Here is an 18974-nt window from a genome sequence, read left to right on the forward strand (position 1 = left end):
GGTGGGACGGGGGCTCTGCTGCAGGCACGAGGGGCATGAGGCGCCATGACGACCACCAGGTGGTGAAGGGCTGGCTGGGGAGGCCGGCGAGGGGAGGGAGACCTGTGGCCGGGACCCTCTCCAACCCCCCACCCGTCCCAGGCCCGCCCCCCCCAGACCTGGGCCGGCTGGGATCCCTAACCCTGCCCCAATTCCGGAGGGGGTCGTAGGCCCCGGAGGGGACTCGCCACGGTCCCTTCCTGGCACGCTGGCTTCCGGGTTCATTCACATCCTGAGCTGGGGGACCAGATGTCCTGGCCGCAGTGGCCTTTGGGTGTCTCCTGGCCATCGGGTGGCCCAGAAGCCACATGACGCGTCATCATCTGAGCCCAGGCTCTGTGTGCCTGGCCCACCCTGCACCTCCCGCAGCCCAACCCCCCATTTCACTGGGGTGCTGGAAGCGCCTCCCCTGCTGTGCTTTGAGCCCCGGCTCCCGGCACTGGGGCCTCCGCCTTGCTCAGGGGACTCAGGATGTCATTAACAAAAGATTTGGCCACCGTGGAAATAACCAGGCAGGTTTTCACGCAAGTCCAGCGTCCCGTGGGCTGCCTGGCAACCGCGGCTGGTGCTGAGCAGCGGATACCCCCACCCAGCCCCACTTCTCTGGGGGTGGCTGCCGGGCTAGTGGTGCCCTTGTGTTCCCCACTGTCCCCAGGTGGCCACCCTTGTGCCCCAGCAGAGCAGGGCCACCCCTGTGGGCCGGGCGGAGGGAGGAAGAGGGCTGCCAGTTCCCGGCCAGCCCTGGACAGCCCCGCCCCACTCGTCTGCACCCCCGCCGGAAGCAGCTGGGAGCCTCCGAGTGACTGCGGGGCGGTGTCACCTGTCACCCCACCTGCACGTGTGGGCAGGGACGCGGTGCAGGGAGCTCAGTGACCACACCCGGCCCGGCCATCCCACCGGCCCTTCCAGTTTCTCCCCGGAGTCCCAGCCGCTCCCAGGGCTGCGGCACTCAGCCTCTGCCCCGGCGGGGCCTGCAGCCCGAGGTGGTGACCGGGCCGGCAGGTGCGCCCGACGGTCGGTCAGCCCAGGACGCCTGCGGGGCATGGAGCCCTTCCTCAGGAAGCGGCTGGCCTTCCTGTCCTTCTTCTGGGACAAGGTCTGGCCGGTTGGTGAGCCGGACAGCAGCATCCCTGGGCCTCTGGATCCCGCTGCAGACGCAGAGCCGGAGCCCCCCGCCCCCGCGGAGCCCTGCAGCCCCCAGGCGCCCGGCGTGCAGCTCTACCGCGTGCTGCAGGACTTCACGGCCCGGAGCGTGGAGGAGCTGAGTGTCAGCTGCGGGGAGCGGCTCCACGCCCTCAGGGAGGAGGGGCCCTACATCCTGGCCCGCAGGCTCTCAGGTGGGCTCAGCACCGGGCTGGTGCCCCTCACCTGCGTCGCCAAGGTGGCCCCGGAGACACTCACCGACCAGCCGTGAGTACCTCGGCCTCAGAGCCCCGCGCCTGCCCTCTGCAGTCCAGTGTCAGGCCACGGCATTGCCAGGGCTCCTCCGGCCTCCCGAGGGCCCGGGGCACGCACCCATTCTCCTGGGGGGCGGCCCGTGGTGGGCGGGGCCGGGCTCCAGCCCTTGCCCCATGCCTGCCCGGCTTGCTCTGAGCCGCGGGCAGGGCTGAGCAGCCGTGCTGGGGTGAGGGTGCACAGTCACCCCGGTGTGCAGCTCCCGGGGGCCAGGCCGGGCAGGGCCGGGAGCTAATGACCGTCTGGCAGGGGATGAAACGGCTGAGCACACGCACGGTGTCATTAGCCTGCTGCCCGCCCACGCCCCAGGGAGAGGCCCGAGGCACATCCCCTATAGCTCAGCGGGTGTGCAGTGCCCAGCCCACACCCCGCAGGCCCTGCTGTGCGGGGAGGGGACCCTGGAGCCCCTTCCCAGGTGAGCAGGTGTCACTTCCTCACGGCAGACCCGGAAGGCAGGGGCCCGGGCTGCAGGGGGCACTCAGTGGACACAGTGTGGCAGCCTCGTGGCTGCACCTCCTGCCCAAATCTGAGTGTCCCCTGAGCCTGCTGCCCCACAGGTCTCGCCTCGGGAGACCATGTCCCCTGGTGACCCCGTCCAGGCCTGGCCATGCCCTGGGCGCTGCCCCACGTCCAGCCGCTGCAGCCCCTGCTCCCCGGCCTGGGCCTCTCACGTGCCATGGGCTCCCCTCTCCCGAAGTACAGCTGGCCTGCGGTCTCCGGTCCCCTCCTGCCAGGCCCTGTTCCAGCGCCCCGGCCCCCACTCAGGCGGCACAGCGTCCCCCACCCATCCCCGCCGCCTGTGTGCGGATTCACCCAGTCTGGCCTCGGCTCCCGGGCGCCCTCCTGGTCCTGCTCCCGCGAGGCCCCAGGCCTGTGCCCACGCCCGGCTCCTTGTGCCCCCATCGCCTGGACGAGGTGGCAGGCCTCACCCTCTGGGTCCAGGGAAGGTCCCGGAAGTGGGAGGCCCTGGGGGATGCCGAGTCGGGTGTGGAGCCCCGGCCTGGGCCTTGGGAAGCAGCCCGTGTGCTGCTGGGCCGGGAGCTTTGCGGGCTCCTGCCAGGGACGTCTCTGCAGCCCGGGAAGGAGCGGGGCTGGGAGTCGCCGTGGCCCCTGTCGGGCGTGGGCTCCTGGTGTCCCGGAGCCCGAGGCCTGGAGCTCCCTGGCTCTCGTGCACCCGGCATCCTAGAGGCGGCGTCTGAGCAGACAGAGGGGACAGAGGGGACAGAGGGCTGGGGCTTGGGCTGGCTGCGCCGGGCACGGCTCTTCAGAGGGGACACAAGGTGCTTTCGACCTCTCCCCAGACCCCCAGTCTCCCCCAGCCAAGCTCAGGCCTCTGGAACCTTCCAGCTGAGCCCCGCTGTGGTCACCCCCACCGCCACTCGCCTGAGGCTGGTGGGCCGTGCCAAGCCTGGGGGTGCCTGTGGTCCTCTGTGGCCACCGCAGCCTGGGGAGCCCTGGGGACTCGGCCACGGCTCGGGTCTGGCAGGCCGGCTGCGGCCGGGGCAGGCGGCACCTTTCTAAGCAGGAAACGGGGTCACTCACGGCAGGCTAACTGGCGAGCCTGTGGCCTAGGTGACAAACTGTCACCTGCCAGAGCAGCGCCCAGCCCACCTGATGGTGGCTGAGTCAGCTCGGCTGCCCCCAGCCCAGCCCCGGCACCTTCTCCCCGAGAGGTGGGGCCGCCGGGGCCGGGCCGGGAGCCAGCACGGCGCAGGCCACTGGGACCCCAACCGAGGTGCCCGTGGCCTGGCGGGGGTCTCGGGGCTCCTGGGCTGGAAGCTGACCCGCGCCGTGTTCACAGCTGGTTCTTCGGCGGCACCAGCCGGACGCAGGCCCAGCAGATGCTCCTCTCCCCCGACAACGCGCCCGGGGCCTTCCTGGTGCGGCCCAGCGAGAGCAGCCTGGGCGGCTACTCCCTGTCAGGTACTCGGGCGCGGGCCCAGGGCCGCCTCGCCCAGCCCGCCAGGCAGCGCCCCCATCCCCCTCGCCCAGCCCGCCAGGCAGCGCCCCCATCCCCCTCGCCCAGCCCGCCAGGCAGTGCTGGCCCTGGAGCACGCCCACTCCACCCAGGCCTGGAGGAGACGCGTGGTCACCTCCCGCACTTGCTCACTCACTCATTCATGCACTCACTTGTTCACTCACTTGTCCACTCATTTGTTCACTCACTCATCCACTCATTCATTCATTCATCCACTCACTTGTTCACTCACTCATCCACTCATTTGTTCACTCATTCATGTACTCATTTGTTCACTCACTCTTCCACTCGTTCATTCTTCCGCTCATTTGTTCACTCACTCATCGACTCATTCATTCATTCATCTGCTCATTTGTTCACTCACTCATCCACTCATTCATTCATTCATCCACTCATTTGTTCACTCACTCATCCACTCATTCATTCATTCATCCACTCATTTGTTCACTCACTCATCCACTCATTCATTCATCCACTCATTTGTTCACTCACTCATCTACTCCTTCATTCATTCATCTACTCATTTGTTCACTCATCCACTCATTCATTCATTCATCCACTCATTTGTTCACTCAGTCATCCACTTGCTCATTCATTCATTCATCCACTCACTCATTTGTTCATTCACTCATCCACTCATTCATTCGTCCACTCATTTGTTCACTCACTCATCCACTCATTTGTTCACTCATTCATCCACTTGCTCATTCATTCATTTATCCACTCATTTGTTCACTCATCCACTCATTCATTCATTCATCCACTCATTTGTTCACTCATTCATCCACTTGCTCATTCATTCATTTATCCACTCATTTGTTCACTCATGCATTCACTCATTCATTCATTCATCCAGTCATTCATTCATCCAGTCATTCATTCATTCATCCACTCATTGGTTCATTCATCCACTCATCCACCCACCCACTCATCCATTCACTCATTTATTCATTTACCACCACTTACCTTTTCATTCATTCATCCACACATTCATTTATTCACATATTCTTTCATTTATTTACTACTCATTTATTCATTCATTTGTATATTGACTCACTTGTTAACTCATTTCATTTATTCGTTTACTCATTCACTCATTCCCTTCTTTCTTCTTTCACTTACTCCTTCACCCATTCATCCAGCAAGTATCTATTAAGTGCCTGCTGCATGCACTTGGTTGACAGAAAAGCTCCCCCAGGTGCCCCTGGCCAGCTGCCTCGCACTCCCTCCTCCTCCACGCGGCTCTGCCGTCCCAGAGTCCCCAGGTCTGGGCCAGGCCCCTGCAGGGTGTGGCGGGGATCTGTCCTGGTGTAGGTCAGGCCGCTGCAGTCAGTGTGGTCTCCATCCCTGCACCCTCCCCAGTCCGGGCCCAGGCCAAAGTCTGCCACTACCGCATCTCCACGGCGACCGACGGGAGCCTCTACCTGCAGAAGGGCCGGCTCTTCCCCAGCCTGGAGACGCTGCTCGCCTACTACAAGGCCAACTGGAAGCTGCTCCAGCACCCACTGCTGCAGCCCTGTGTGCTCCAGGTGGGCCTGTGCCCCGCACCCACCCGTCCCAGAGTCCCCGGGTGGTGGGTGAGCTTGGGGTGTGGGGGGCCCACCCAGGGTCAGGGCTGCTCCCAGCAGGTGGTCCAGCTCGGTCCCTGAGGCTGGTGGAGGAACGTGCAGGGGATTCCTGGGGCCTCGGGTCGGGAGAGGAGAGCCGTAGGGTGTGCCCAGCTCCGCAGGGGAACGGTGCCCACAGCTGGCCCAGGTAGAAGCTGGGGGAGGAGACGCCAATCACACGACGCTGCACCTGCCCGGAGCCGCAGGGACTGTCCCAGACAAGCCGTCCTGCCGAGGGGCCAGGGCAGCAATCTGGTTCCTCTGGTCCCACAATGGCAGCCCAGCCAGGGGAGTAATGAATGTTTGTGCACGGATGTCTGGCTTGGGTCAAGGTGCCACTTAGGTCCCCAAAGCGATTAGCTCCTGCTGCACTGGGCGGGGCTGCCCTGCCAGCACCTGGCGAGCGTGGGTGGGGAGGGGGGGAGGGCAGGGCACTGAGCACCCGTCCCCGCAGAAGCCCCCAGAGCAGGACGAGTGGGAGAGGCCGCGCTCGGAGTTCGCCCTCCGGAGGAAGCTGGGCAAAGGCTACTTCGGGGAGGTGTGGGAAGGCCTGTGGCGCGGCTCCATGCCCGTGGCCGTCAAGGTCATCAGATCAGGTGAGGCCACCGCCCTCGGCCCCCCCCAGCCCCGGGCAGCAACGCCGGCGGCCTGGGCGGTCCTGGAGCTGGGCCCTCTCCCGCAGCCGACGTGAAGCTTGCTGACCTCGCCAAGGAGATCCAGACGCTGAAGAGCCTGAGGCACGAGCGGCTCATCCGGCTGCACGCGGTGTGCTCCGCCGGGGAGCCCGTGTACATCGTCACCGAGCTCATGCGCAAGGGCAGCCTGCAGGCCTTCCTGGGCAGTGAGTACCCCCCGCCGCCCGGCAGCCGAGCCCCGGGGCCTTAAAGGTGAAGCGGCCGTCGGAATGGACACAGGAGGCCCTGCTGGGGGGCGGGCAGCGGGGTCTGGGCCAGTCCGGGTTTTGCCGGGGGACCGTCGGAGCCCTGTGGGTCCAGGGCTGGGGCTGGAGTCTGGGCGGAGGGTGTAGCCGTCTGGCCACCAGCCTCCGTCCAGGGGGACCGTGGGCCCAGCCCACACCTAGGCCCTTCTCAGCCCCTGGTTTCCGATGGGGCCTGGGCCATGCACCAAGGAGCAGCTGCCTGGCAGGGTCTCCGGGCGAGCGACCCCTCCTGTCTTGCTCAGTGCCCAGCGCGGCTCCTCGGGCTGTGCTGTCCTGCCCCAGCTTAGAGATGAGCAGACACTGAAGGGTGACGTGATGAGGCAGGTGCCCCCGTACGGTCCCTGCCCTGCCACGTGAGGCCCTGCACCCCCTCCCCTGCAGGCCCCGAGGGCCAGGCCCTGAGCGCCCCCCTGCTGCTGAGCTTCGCCCGCCAGGTGGCCGAGGGCATGAGCTACCTGGAGCAGCGGCGCATCGTGCACCGGGACCTGGCCGCCAGGAACGTGCTCGTGGACGACGGCCTGGCCTGCAAGGTGGCCGACTTCGGCCTGGCCCGGCTGCTCAAGGTCAGCGGGGCCCTGGTTACCCCCTGGGGCCAGAGTGGGCGGGGGGGCGGGGAGGTCGCGGCCGCACCTGCCCCACCGCCGCCCCCCCCCACAGGACGACATCTACTCCCCGAGCAGCGGCTCCAAGATCCCCGTCAAGTGGACGGCGCCCGAGGCGGCCACTTACCGTGTCTTCTCCCAGAAGTCGGACGTCTGGTCCTTCGGGGTCCTGCTGTACGAGGTCTTCACCTACGGCCAGTGTCCCTACGAGGGTGCGTCCCAGGCCTGGGGGCTGCTGCTGGGGGGCCTGCAGGGTCCAGCTGGGGGCGGCCGAGCCGCGGGGGTGGGGCCGGGGGTCCCCGCGGCAGCTGCTCTCGCTCGCCCTCCCCAGGGATGACCAACCACGAGACGCTGCAGCAGATCATGCGGGGCTACCGCCTGCCGTGCCCGGCTGCCTGCCCGGCAGAGGTGTACGTGCTCATGCTCGAGTGCTGGCGGGGCAGCCCTGAGGAGCGGCCGGCCTTCGCTGCGCTGCAGGAGAAGCTGCGTGGCCTCCCCCGGTGCCTCCCGCTCGCCCCGACTTGACCCGGCCTGGACACCTCCCGGGCTGTGGCAGGAGGTCCCCCCAGGACAGCACGTCCAGGAAGCCGGATAGCTGGGAGCAAGACGCCCCTGGCTGTGGGCCTCGGGCACGGACACGCAAGAGGTGACGCTCCCAGACGGTGCAAGGGCCTCCGCCCAGGGAGCACGGAAGGGTCTGGTGGAGCCTTGGGGAGCTGCCGGGCAGAGAAGCCTGGGGTCCAGCACGGTCCCTCCTGGCCCAAGCCTGCCACTCTGGCCCCCCACCCCTTCCAGGGTCAAGAGCTGGGGGCCGATTTCCCCCCAAGTCCCACGTCAGGTTTGTCGAAGTGGCCGGTGCCAGGTCCCCAGGCTGTGCATGTGTGGGGACCGCCCTGCCCTGGCCCCCAGGTGTGCAAACCCATGCACGCATACAGACAGCGCTCAATAAATACATACTGCCCGACTCAGACACGCACAGGCATGCGCCACATACAGCTCAGCCCCCAAACCCAGACCCAGGTGCTGGAGCTGGGGGGCTCCCTGCAGCTAGAACAGGTAGGAGGGAGCGGGTCCCGTGTGGCCAGGCCCCTCCCCAGGGCACTGTGGTGTGCAGGGGCGGGGGGGCGGTGCTGGGGCATAGCAGGAGCCGGGTGAGAAGCATCTCAATCCCGGGGCCCGTGTGGAAGGGACAGGCTGGGACTGAGGTGGGAGAGGCTGGGTCAGGCCACAGGGGTCTGCGAACCGTCCCTGAGGCCGTTTCCAGGGCTTCAGGATGGGCAGGAGCCAGGGCAGTCTCCTGGCTGGGCAGGGTTGGGGGGCAGCAGGGCGGATGCCGTGGTGTGCTGGCAACGCGTAACATCCAGCTCTCTGGGGAAAGAGCGTGGACAGAGTTGGCCTTGCAGGTGAACCCACCGGGAGCCAGCAGAGACCGGCACAGCCGCACCTGTGCACCTGTGCACCGGTGCAGGCTCCAAGGCCTGTGGGGACAGAGAGCGCAGGGACAGCTCAGGCCGGACTGGGCTCAGCGTCCCTCAGAGGGCCAAAGCTCAGGGTTAGCGCCTCACTGCTGACTGCAGGCCCTGCTGTGCCCAGGGACAGGAGGGGCTGGGAGAGGGGCCCGCAGGCAAGTAGGGACGAGCCCACTCGGGCACCAGGGCAGGGCTCACAGCAGTCCAGAGTGGCGGGAACGGCCCATCCCGGCCTGGCGGAAGCTCAGGCGTGAACCCGTGAGAGGACGGAGGCTCTTAGAGCCTTGGATGCCAGGCTGGGGCTGCCCCTGAGCCCTGCGGTGGGCGGGGCAGCAGGGTCTGTCTGAGCCTCTGGGGCTCCGGCCAGTAGGGCCACGCCCCTGCCTCGCCTCACCCCTGACCTCCCGGCCGGCTGGCCTGGGAGGGCCTTGAGGTGGGGGCTGGGATGGGCACGGCCACGGAGCAGGTGTGGCTGGGGCACCCCGAGCTCCACAGCCCAGGAGGCCTCTCCTCAGCCACGGGGGTGGCGCTCCTGGGCCTCGGGATGGGCCAGGGTGTTCCTGCCTCCAGGTGTGGCTCAGACGGAACCTCCGCACCTGTGTGCCAGGGACTCGAGGGGCCCCTGGACACAGGCTCGTGTGCCCAGAGGCCCAGGGCAGGGGGCACCGGAGTGGGGGCCGGTGGGGGTCGACAGTGCCATTGTTTCTCTGTCCAATAAAAAGTTTAAATACCCACATTTTATTTATTTATTTTTTTTGAGACAGAGTCTCGCTCTGTTGCCTGGGCTAGAGTGCCGTGGTGTCAGCCTCACTCACAGCAACCTCAGACTCTTGGGCTTAAGTGATCCTCCTATCTCAGCCTCTCAAGTAGCTGGGACTACAGGCATAAACCACCATGCCCGGCTAGTTTTTTTCTATATATTTTTAGTTGGCCAATTAATTTCTTTCTATTTTTAGTAGAGACGGGGTCTCGCTCTTGCTCAGGCTGGTCTCGAACTCCTGACCTTGAGCGATCCTCCTGCGTTGTTGGCCTCCCAGAGTACTAGGATTACAGGTATGAGCCATCGTGCCTGGGCAAAATACCCAGTTTAGTTTGTGATTTTCCTGTAGGTCTTCAGAGTCGGCCGGGAGCTGGAGGGCCAACCCAGGGAGAGGGGTCAGCTGAGTCTCAGGGGCCTCCCTGGGTGGGGGCGGGAGGTGGAGGCCGAGGGACTGGGCCGCCGCAGCTCACAGTCCTTGGGCGCCCCCTCGTGTCTGTCTCCGGGAGGGCAGTGCCAGCTTCGTGGGCTGGGAACCCAGGTTCCACCTTTGGGGACCCCCATGCCCTCGCCCCCCTCTGGAAACTGCTGTAGCCCCTGCACAGCTGTCACGGCCCCGAGCCCCACGCCCCGGCCCACCCTGCTGATTCCAGCCCAGCCTGCTCTGGGGCGGCCCCTCCAGGCCAGAGTCGCTGGCCGCTCAGGGACCGAGGTCCTGGCCCCAGTGGGGGTCTCACCCAGGGCCCCTCGGCAAGGAGGTGGGTCTCAACCCCCCCCCTGCCCACCGCGGATCCTCCTCCTGCCCCGGCGGCTTTCCCTCAGCCCCGTTGCCGGGTTAGTGCCGCAGCAGACCTGCACCACCAAGGCAGCGGTGGCTTCCCTCTCCCCAGGCAGTGGGTGGTTCTGGGTCGCGGCTGATGCACCCGTTTGCACCCTCCTTCCCCGACGTCTCTTCTGTCCATGGTCAGGTCACAAAAGGCTTATTGGTCTCGGTTCTGAGCCACTTGAAAGGTATTTTGGATGTTCAAGAAGAAAACAAAAGAGTTCAGTACTGCCACGAATAATATTCACTGTTTGTTCCAGCTGAAATCTGACAGCAGGATGTTTGTGGTTTTGTTTGTTTCTGAGACAGGCTCTTGCGCAGCCTTCAATCTGGACTGGAATGTGGAGAGCAGTGGCGTCACCACAGGTCACTCCAGCCTCAGACTCCTGGGCTCATGCGATCCTCCTGCCTCAGCCTCCGGAGTAGCTGGGACTACAGGCAGGCACCACCATGCCCAGTTGATTTTTTCTGTGTTTAGTAGAGACAGGGGTCTCAACTCTTGCTTAGGCTGGTCTCGAATTCCTGACCTCAAGCGATCCTCCCGTCTCGGCCTCCCGAGTGCTGGGATTACAGGCATGAGCCACCACACCCGGCCTGAAAGGGTTTTTTAAAAAGAGCTCTATGGTCAGAATTGCCCTAGGCTGGGCTCGGTGGTTCACACCTGTAATCCTAGCACTCTGGGAGGCCCAGGTGGGAGGATCACTCAACATCAGGAGTTTAAAACCAGCCTGAGCAAGGGCAAGACCCCCGTCCCTGCTAAAAATAGAAAGAAATTAATTGGCCAACTAATATATATAGAAAAAATTAGCCGGGCATGGTGGCGCATGCCTGTAGTCCCAGCTACTCGGGAGGCTGAGGCAGGAGGATCTCTTGAGTCCAGGAGTTTGAGGTTGCTGTGAGCTAGGCTGATACCACAGCACTCACTCTAGCCTGGGCAACAGAGTGAGACTCTGTCTCAAAAAAAAAAAAAAAAAAAAGCTGGCTTAATTGGAAGTTGATAGTAAGGCCAAATATATAACTTTTCAAGGCCTCTCTGATCTCTGTTGATGGGAATGTCTCAGTTCTTAAACCCCTGTGGACAATAGGTCCGGACTGTCCACTCCCCGTTGGAACTACCAGCCCCTAAGGCCCTGACACCCCTGTCCTTGGCCAACCGTGGCCCTCGCCAGCTCCCGTGACTCTTGGTCGGTCCCCCAAAAGCCCAACGGCTCCACCACCCACGCCTGCCAGAGCTTCCCCTTCCTGCTGCAGCTTCTCGGCTTTGGCCTCTGGGATCTGCCCCCAGGGGACTCCAGGTCCCCCAAAGCGACTGCCTGGAGCCGGAGGGAAGAGGCTGGAAGAGCCATGACAAGGCCGATGCGTGAAGACAAATCCACTGCTGCCCAGACCGGCTCTCAGACAGCAGGCGCCCCAAACTCCTGGAGAAAACGCCCTCTCTCTTCCCCTGAGACACACGTTTTCTACCCTGTCACCTCTAGAATCTGTCATCGTTTCCAAGTACGAACTACAAGAAGATGACTGTTATCAGAAAGGAAAAAAAGAGGGATTTGGAAACCGGGCAAATGAAAAATCTGAGAGGTCTTTCCCACAAATATTAGCAAAAGGCTCCAGCCATCCGAGGGGGTGACATTAACTCATCCCATTTTGCCACAAGCACAAGTTGGATACAAACATAAAGGGAGATAAACCTGTGTGTTTGTGTGACTGTGCTCTGCTGACTCACAAATAAACATTTCAAAATTAAAGTTATAAGGTCTGTTTGCGTCTGTCTGTATGTTTATGTATATAGGGGTGTTTATATTATGCGTGATATTTTTCTGTCTCCAGATGGTATTACCAAATCAATTATAAAATACCTTTAAAAAGCTCTGTTCAGATTGGCTTAGAGATGAGTGCTTGTATAAAGTAAATATCCTAAAACTCTCAGAAATACAGAAACTAAGCCAAATTTTTATTTATTTTTTTTTGAGACGGAGTCTCACTCTGTTGCCCAGGCTAGAGTGAGTGCCGTGGCATCAGCCTAGCTCACAGCCACCGTGCCCGGCTAATTCTTTCTATATATATTTTTATTTTTAGTTGTCCAGCTAATTTCTTTCAATTTTTTTAGTAGAGACGGGGTCTCGCTCTTGCTCAGGCTGGTTTCGAACTCCTGACCTTGAGCGATACACCCGCCTCGGCCTCCCAGAGTGCTAGGATTACAGGCTGAGCCACTGCGCCCGCCTGGCAGTAATAGATATTCATTCAATGCCTGGGGCATTTCCAAGTAAGATAAAATACTGAAACGTTTGTTTTAATTACTAAGCATAAGTGTAAGTTTATATTCTTTTGGAATCTTGTTTTCACACGGTATGGAAAAGCCAAGCATAGCTGGGTCTGTTGATGAACAGGAGCAAGTGCATGCTCCCAGAAATCATGACCCAGTGTCCCGCCGGACACCAGCTTTGCTCATTCCTAGTTTTCACTAGAAATTAAGGTTACTAAGAGTCATGGGTGATATATACAATTAAAGCTACTAGAAATAATAAAGGAAGTAACTGCATGCAAAGGCACTTTTGGTGAGGAAAGTCACAGGTATGGAGGGTAAGACTGTGTTATCCTCTTAGGGGAAAAAGAAGCACTTAGTTCTGTGCTAAAGTAGAATTACTGGTTCTCCCAGAATGAGAAAAGAAAAATGCAGGAAGGAAAAAACACTGGCGGATATTAAGAAGAGATTGTAAAGGTTTGTGGAAGAGGAATCTCATCTACGTAGACAACGTTGGCTAAGACTGGATGGGTTTATTTATAAAGTTCCGTCCAGGCTGGGTGTGGTGGCTCACGCCTGTAATCCTAGTGCTCTGGGAGGCCGAGGCAGGAGGATTGCTTAAGCTCAGGAGTTCAAGACCAGCCTGAGCAAGAGCAAGACCCTGTCTCTACTATAAATAGAAATTAGCCCAAACAACTAAAAATAGAAAAAATTAGCCGGGCATGGTGGCACATGCCTGTAGTCCCAGCTATCCGGGAGGCTGAGGCAGGAGGATTGCTTGAGCCCAGGAGTTTGAGGTTGCTGTGCACTAGGGTGAAGCCACAGCACTCTAGCCCAGGCAAGAGAGAGACTCTGTCTCAAACAAACAAATAAATAAAATAATACAGTTCCATCCAAAATTAGCTTTAGTATTAATAGTACACTGATCCAGAACCAGAACTTGGTCTTATGAAAAGTTTTTATGTAATTGGGCTAGGAAACAACAATTTTGTGTTTTAAGGTAATTTCTTGTGCTTCATATTATCTTTTATTTGGTTATTGATTACTGAAAAGTGAGTCTTCTCAATATTAAAAGAGCCACGTTTTGTTCACAACAACGTAACTCACTGTATTTGCCTTTAATTTTCACTTTCATTAAATAAACAAGATCATATTTAATTTTTTAAAACTTTTTAATATTTGTTACAACTTCCTAAAATAAAATTCTAAATTAAGTATTTTTGACCATGAACTAACTTTGTGAGTTTCCAGAAAGGCTTCTGGGACATCTCAAAAGAACTTGTCTCCCACTTTATAAAAGAGAGATGTTAAATTAATTAGGCTTAATTTGGTATGTTAAATTATATGGAAAAGCATTTTCAAACAGTAAGTAATGTTAAATCTTCTTGCGGTTATATTTATGGCTGTTATTGATGAGTGCTGCAGAAATTGTATAAAATTCCTAGAAATCTACTGTTATCCTATGATATATATCCTATCTGACATTATTCCTAGAAATCTGATATAACATTGTCAGTCATAATTTTGGCTGTTACAGTGTTGAGTGCTATAGAAACGACATTTCCTTGTTGACGGTGCCATTGGTATAGTGAACATTCATCGGATCCTTGGCTATCTTGAGACTTTTGCAATTCAGTTACTGTTTTACTTTATTTTATGAAAGCGTTTGCAATCAGCTACAGTCCCAAGTTGTTTCTTCTTCAAGGAGACCCATGGAAAAGTGGGACAGGCATCCAGAATACAGGCTTCTGGTAACTTTGAGATCCCACCATCGGACTGGGCAAGAACTTCCAGAACCTGACGGGTTCATGAAGCTCCTACCCGAGGTCAACCAGAGCAAGATTTAATTACACGGGAATGAAGTGATGAGGACAATGTTTTGTGATTTTTGTTTGAAACATTACTAGTTCTTTACTGTTTTGTTTTTCAGATTTAAGGAAATGCTTTCTCTTTTTCTTAAACTATCTATAGCTTACAATTTGGTAAAGGATATCTTTAAAGATATCACAAAGAAAATATTTTTTTTCTTTCTTCCTACCTATTCCCTCCAGATTCGAGAAAATATTAGTATTCTTATTTTTATGGCGATATATACTTATTTGCATGAGTTCAGTAAGAACCTGTTCTTTTTTTTTTTTTTTTTTTGAGACAGAGTCTCGCTTTGTTGTCCAGGCTAGTGTGAGTGCCGTGGCGTCAGCCTAGCTCACAGCAACCTCAAACTCCTGGGCTCAAGCAATCCTCCTGCCTCAGCCTCCCGAGTAGCTGGGACTACAGGCATGCGCCACCATGCCCGGCTAATTTTTTTTATATATATATCAGTTGGCCAATTAGTTTCTTTCTATTTATAGTAGAGACGGGGTCTCGCTCTTGCTCAGGCTGGTTTTGAACTCCTGACCTTGAGCAATCCACCCGCCTCGGCCTCCCAGAGAGCTAGGATTACAGGCGTGAGCCACCGCGCCCGGCCAAGAACCTGTTCTTGAAATGACACAGCTGCAAACACTGGGTTTATTACCAAGGCTTTGACTAGAATGTCATTATTTTCAGATACGACCACGTAACTTTAAGGAGCCAAAAAAGCTCCCTGGAAAGAAATTGCCCTCCTACCTCGTCCATGTTTCCTCACATGGCTGTTACAGAGGGGTAAGGAATGCCAATTCCTGGCATGCCCAGAAATCTTAAAGATACTTCAAGGACTTCAAGAAGAGAGGAATTCACCCAAATCTATAGGTAGTGCAGGGAGAGGCTTTGGCTTGTTTTCATAGTCCCAAGCAGCTTTTAAAAGTCCACTGTCTCAAATGCAGTGGCTTCAAATGAAGAAAAAAAAAAAAAAGAATAAAATTATCTAAAAAAAAAAGTCCACTGTCAGATTCCTCATCGAAAGATCCAGCAAAGCAAACTTAAAAGGAGTCCATGTGGTTAATTGCTATTCTTGCTGCACTTATGTGAATAGTTAGAACAACTTTAGTATGTGTTGACTATAGACAGAAAAATTGTTCCAGAAGAAAACTGTGGTACACCTGATATTATTAATAGATCCCACCCCTGTCCAGTGCTTTTGAGGTCTGTTTTCTACCTGTAATAAGGACTGGATCCTGAAACCTCCAATACCTGGCTACAGCTCTCCAAACTAATATTTCCAATCTCTCATCCACCCTTCTGGCTTGGGACTGATTGCTAAAGATTAAAACTGCCCTTTTCCTGAAGCTCTGCAAAAGCTGAAGCTGGGCCCTTTGACAGACTTCAGAGATCACCAGGACTCACTCGCAAGTGGACCAGCTCGGTGACATGCAAACCGCAAACCAGAAGAACCTGTCCCCCTGCCCTCCCTCTGAAGATGCTTCAAGTCCAACACCTAGAATCTCAACCGGCTGCCCTATGGACTGGAAAACTGAGTTTGTAGTTTGTTCTAATCATTTGCCTTTTTCTTTTGTTTGCACAGAAATGCCTCTTAGCAAACAGCCGATTGAGCAACCACACACAGGCTACCTTTGGTGGAATCCCGCCTGCAGCGCTGCCTCCTGAACTAAGATGACTGGTAACTGTTTAACTGGACTGGCCTCTTCCCCGCTGCGGGAGGCAGGGCCAGCATGTGGCGGGACAATCCACCAACAGTGTCTGCTGCTTCCTGGGGACCTTTCAGACAGGAAACATGGTAGCTTGAAAACTGAGAAGACATAAGTAGGAAGCCACTCTATCCCCTCCCCCTACTCTTCCCTGAAGCAGGCCCAGGAAGGGTGCACTCTGACCTCCTCCCTCCCGACCGCCTAAAGACCCTCACGTGGCAGGTGTCCTGCCCTATACCCAAAGGAAGGTCAGTCCACAGGGTGACCAAGGAGACTCTGCACACTCAGGTGCTGCTAAGTTCCCCCAGTTTATTGCCATTAGACTACAATGTCCGCCAATCATACCTCTGCATGACTTTCCACAAAATACAGAGATTTCCCCGTTTCTTTGGACCTTCATTCCAAAAGCTCCCATGTCACACACAACTTGCATTAAATAAACATGTGGCTTTTCTTTTGCTAATCTTCCTTGTTCTAAAGGTCTTGGCTGGCAGGGCGTGGTGGCTCACGCCTGTAATCCTAGCACTCTGGGAGGCCGAGGCAGGTGGATCATTTGAGCTCATGAGTTTGAGACCAGCCTGAGCAAGAGCGAGACCCACCCATCTCTACTAAAAATAGAAAGAAATTAATTGGCCAACTAGAAATATATAGAAAAAATTAGCAGGGCACGGTGGCACATGCCTATAGTCCCAGCTACCCAGGAGGCTGAGGCAGAATTGCTTGAGCCCAGGAGTTGGAGGTTGCTGTGAGCTGTGATGACACCATGGCTTCTAACCTGGCCAACGTGTAGCTTTTATTTTGCTAATCTTCCTTGCTTTAAGGGTCTCTGCCAGGAAGCTTCTGACAGGTAAGGAAAAGGTAACACTTTCCTCCCGGCTGCGGCCTCCAGGCCAAGGGCACTGCGGGGGAGGGAGCTCCTGCAGCCCAGGCCTGTCCTGGCCAGGGCAGAGGACCCACCAGCTCTGGACAGCACCAGGCCCTGGCTCAACACTGGGCTGTGCAACCCCAGCTGCCTCCAGAGCCAGGAAAGTCCCTCCTGCCAGCGGGGCTCCGTCCTCGGTCCTGACCCAGAGCCCTCCGCTCAGTGAAGATGGGGGCCACGCGTGGAGGGGCCCTGAGCTTCAGCTGGGCCCCCGCTTCAATACCAGCCCCCACCCACCCCTCAACCTCTGAGTGGGGCTCAGGCCACCCTCTGGATATTCCCCATCGTGGGACCATGCGAGGTGGGAAAGTGCCCTCCTCGTCCCAGCCTCAGCACTGGCCACCTGGCTGGAACTGACCCTACCCTGAGGGCAGGCGGGAGGGAGGCTGGGCTATCAGTGGCCACAAGCCACACAGATGCCTTCCGATGGACGAGTGCAGCTATTTATAGCATAGTGGGGGTGGGGCAGCAGGCCAGGACGGCCCTCCCTTCACTGTCCCTGGCCTCCCACCAAGCCTTCATCCACCTGACTCCAGCCCCCTAAGATGCCCCCCAACGACCTGGGTCAATGCCTGCTGGACACTCGAGGTGTGTGGACATGCATCCCAAGAGGTGATAGCCCCTGCAGAGCCCCTACCCCTGTGCCCTGTGCCAAACGCCTGGCCCGCACGCCCCAGGTGCTCCAGTGCACCTGGCAGGTGCCCACCTCTGACCTATAAGCTGGGCTACCTGTGGCAGGAGGCCCCCAGCCTCAGCCTGTGTTGGGTGCTCCCAGGGTGGGGGGTAATTACGGGAGGGCCCTGGGAGAGACAGCCCCATGACAGCCAGGAGGAATGGTCCCCTCAAGGGGCATCAGCTCCTTCCTGTTGAAAACTCCCAAACCCGAGGCCAGGGGCCCAGGCGCGTCCAGAAGCCCCACCTGGTGGCCATGGGGCGGGACCGAGTCACTCAGAGCACCAGCCTCCCTGGTCCATCCTGAGTGGTGTCCTGTTGGTTTCCTGTCCAGCTCCAGGAATGCCTGCTGTCCCAGGCCCCCAGGAGCGGCACGGCATGCCACCCTTCCTGGGCCAGGCCTCAGAGGTGGCCCTGCGGTGAGGAAGTTCGCTGCAGGGCCTGCCCCTCGCCAGGGAGGGAGGAGGTCAGAGGGGTTCTCAACTGCTCAGACAGACCCTGGGCCCACACAATTCACTACACACCACCGGCCGCTGCTGGCTGCTTGGAGTTTATTTTCCACTTGATGCGAGGCCCAGGAGTTAGGGTGTCTGGAAGCTCGGGTGTGCTGGGACAGCAGAGAGCAGGGCTTGCTGACTTCCGGTGTTGCCACCAAAGAACCCAACTTCCTTCCTGCTCTGGCAGCCTGGTCTAGGGTGGGCCGGGCCCTGCAGCCCAGCCTGGGCTGGTGGCGGCGGTCAGGTTGGGGGACCGGCTGTGCCGGGTGGGCTGCAGGGCTGCGTCCTCGTGGCTGCTGGGGCCAGGCCGCAGGTGGTCACGCTCCTGGAGGCCTGGGGGGCTTCCGAGCTGGGGGAGAGCATGGGTCAGAGGGTGCTTGACACCCGCCACCCCAGACCCCACGCCCACCCCCAGGAAGAGGGACTCACTGCTCCGGGGACTCCACAACCGTGGTCATGAAAGGGAGAGTAGACTTCCCGAAGAAGAAACTCGCCCACCAGTGCCCTGGGTCGGCTTTGGGCAGACCTGGGAGAAGCAAAGGGGGTCAGAACGCGGCCCGCTCCCGGGGGACGCTCCCGAGGTCGCGGGGCGCGAGGGGGGCACACTCACCCGGGGGGTGGGGGATGGCTTCCCCGGGGCCCTCGGCGCTCCCGCACGAGCTGCTGCTGGAAGCGGAGCCCAGGCGGCCTGCAGCGGAGAGGCCGGGTGAGCTGCGCGGAGCCCCCGGCCCCGCCCCCGGCCCGGAGGCAGCGCTGGGGCCCGCGCGGGGTCTACTTACGCCGGTAGTAGTCGTGCGTGGCCACGAGCGAGCCGCCGGAGGGGATGGCCGCCATGGTCCGGCTGGGCTGGGGGGCAGCTGCGTGCGGCAGGGGAGCCCGCGGTCAGCGCCGCGCGCGGGAAGGGCGCCCCGCGGGGCCGCAACGAGCCAGGCGGGGCTCGGACCGGGGCCGCCGTAGCCGTGGGGCGCGGGCGGCTCCAACCGGCCCGAACCGGCCGCGCAGCCAGAACAAAGGCGCTTTGTGCGCGGGGCCCGGCCTGCCCAGGACCCCCGGCCGGGGAGCGCGCCCCGGGACCAGCGCGCCCACGCCCGAAAGGAGCCCCGGGCCCGCGTCCCCGCGCTCAGTCCCGCCCGCCCCCGGCCCCGCTCATCCCACCCACCCGCTGGGCGGCCCTCACCTCGGCGGCGACCCCTTGCGGGCCTCGGCGCGCGGTGACGGGTGGCAGGGACGGGGGCGCTAGGCCACGGAGCCCATTTGCACAGGAGACCCCAAGAGCCGCTCTTGGACCCAGACGCGCGCGCGCGCGGGGTGCGCACGCGCGGACGTGCCGCCTTATATGCGCTGGGGCCTCGGCGGGTCACGGGGGCGGGGGCGCCGAGGCCTCACCCCGCCCAATTCGGCCCCGCCC

The 18974-nt window shown here is 59.2% G+C and overlaps 2 protein-coding genes across 2 annotated transcripts; one reads left to right on the plus strand and one right to left on the minus strand.

Annotated features, from left to right (window-relative positions):
- The first annotated feature begins 1069 nt into the window (after positions 1-1069).
- Positions 1070-7146, plus strand: LOC105875743 (tyrosine-protein kinase Srms). The gene is made up of 8 exons (XM_012772968.3): positions 1070-1449; positions 3296-3417; positions 4835-5001; positions 5534-5675; positions 5762-5920; positions 6401-6582; positions 6677-6833; positions 6953-7146. Exons 1-8 carry the CDS (start codon positions 1082-1084, stop codon positions 7144-7146), a joined length of 1491 nt encoding a protein of 496 aa, XP_012628422.2. The 5' UTR covers positions 1070-1081.
- A 10457-nt stretch (positions 7147-17603) lies between these two features.
- Positions 17604-18910, minus strand: PPDPF (pancreatic progenitor cell differentiation and proliferation factor). The gene is made up of 5 exons (XM_012772966.3): positions 18744-18910; positions 18346-18423; positions 18177-18254; positions 17996-18092; positions 17604-17915 (listed from the first exon to the last, which is right to left on the minus strand). The coding sequence occupies exons 2-5, from the start codon at positions 18398-18400 to the stop codon at positions 17807-17809; spliced, it is 339 nt and encodes a 112-aa protein (XP_012628420.1). The 5' UTR covers positions 18401-18423; positions 18744-18910; the 3' UTR covers positions 17604-17806.
- Positions 18911-18974: the final 64 nt, after the last annotated feature.

The sequence above is a fragment of the Microcebus murinus genome, chromosome 16 (genome assembly GCF_040939455.1).
Source record: "Microcebus murinus isolate Inina chromosome 16, M.murinus_Inina_mat1.0, whole genome shotgun sequence".
NCBI lineage: Eukaryota > Metazoa > Chordata > Mammalia > Primates > Cheirogaleidae > Microcebus > Microcebus murinus.

Bases quoted from the DNA above. Each gene is read 5' to 3' on its own strand.
- LOC105875743 (XM_012772968.3), top strand. From the start codon at position 1,082: ATGGAGCCCTTCCTCAGGAAGCGGCTGGCCTTCCTGTCCTTCTTCTGG. The intron at 5,002-5,533 runs GTGGGCCTGTGC...CCGTCCCCGCAG, and splicing joins TGCAGCCCTGTGTGCTCCAG to AAGCCCCCAGAGCAGGACGA. The intron at 6,583-6,676 runs GTCAGCGGGGCC...CCCCCCCCACAG, and splicing joins GCCTGGCCCGGCTGCTCAAG to GACGACATCTACTCCCCGAG.
- PPDPF (XM_012772966.3), bottom strand. From the start codon at position 18,400: ATGGCGGCCATCCCCTCCGGCGGCTCGCTCGTGGCCACGCACGACTAC. The intron at 18,093-18,176 runs GTGAGTGTGCCC...TGCTTCTCCCAG, and splicing joins AGCCATCCCCCACCCCCCGG to GTCTGCCCAAAGCCGACCCA. The intron at 17,916-17,995 runs GTGAGTCCCTCT...GCTCTCCCCCAG, and splicing joins GTTGTGGAGTCCCCGGAGCA to CTCGGAAGCCCCCCAGGCCT.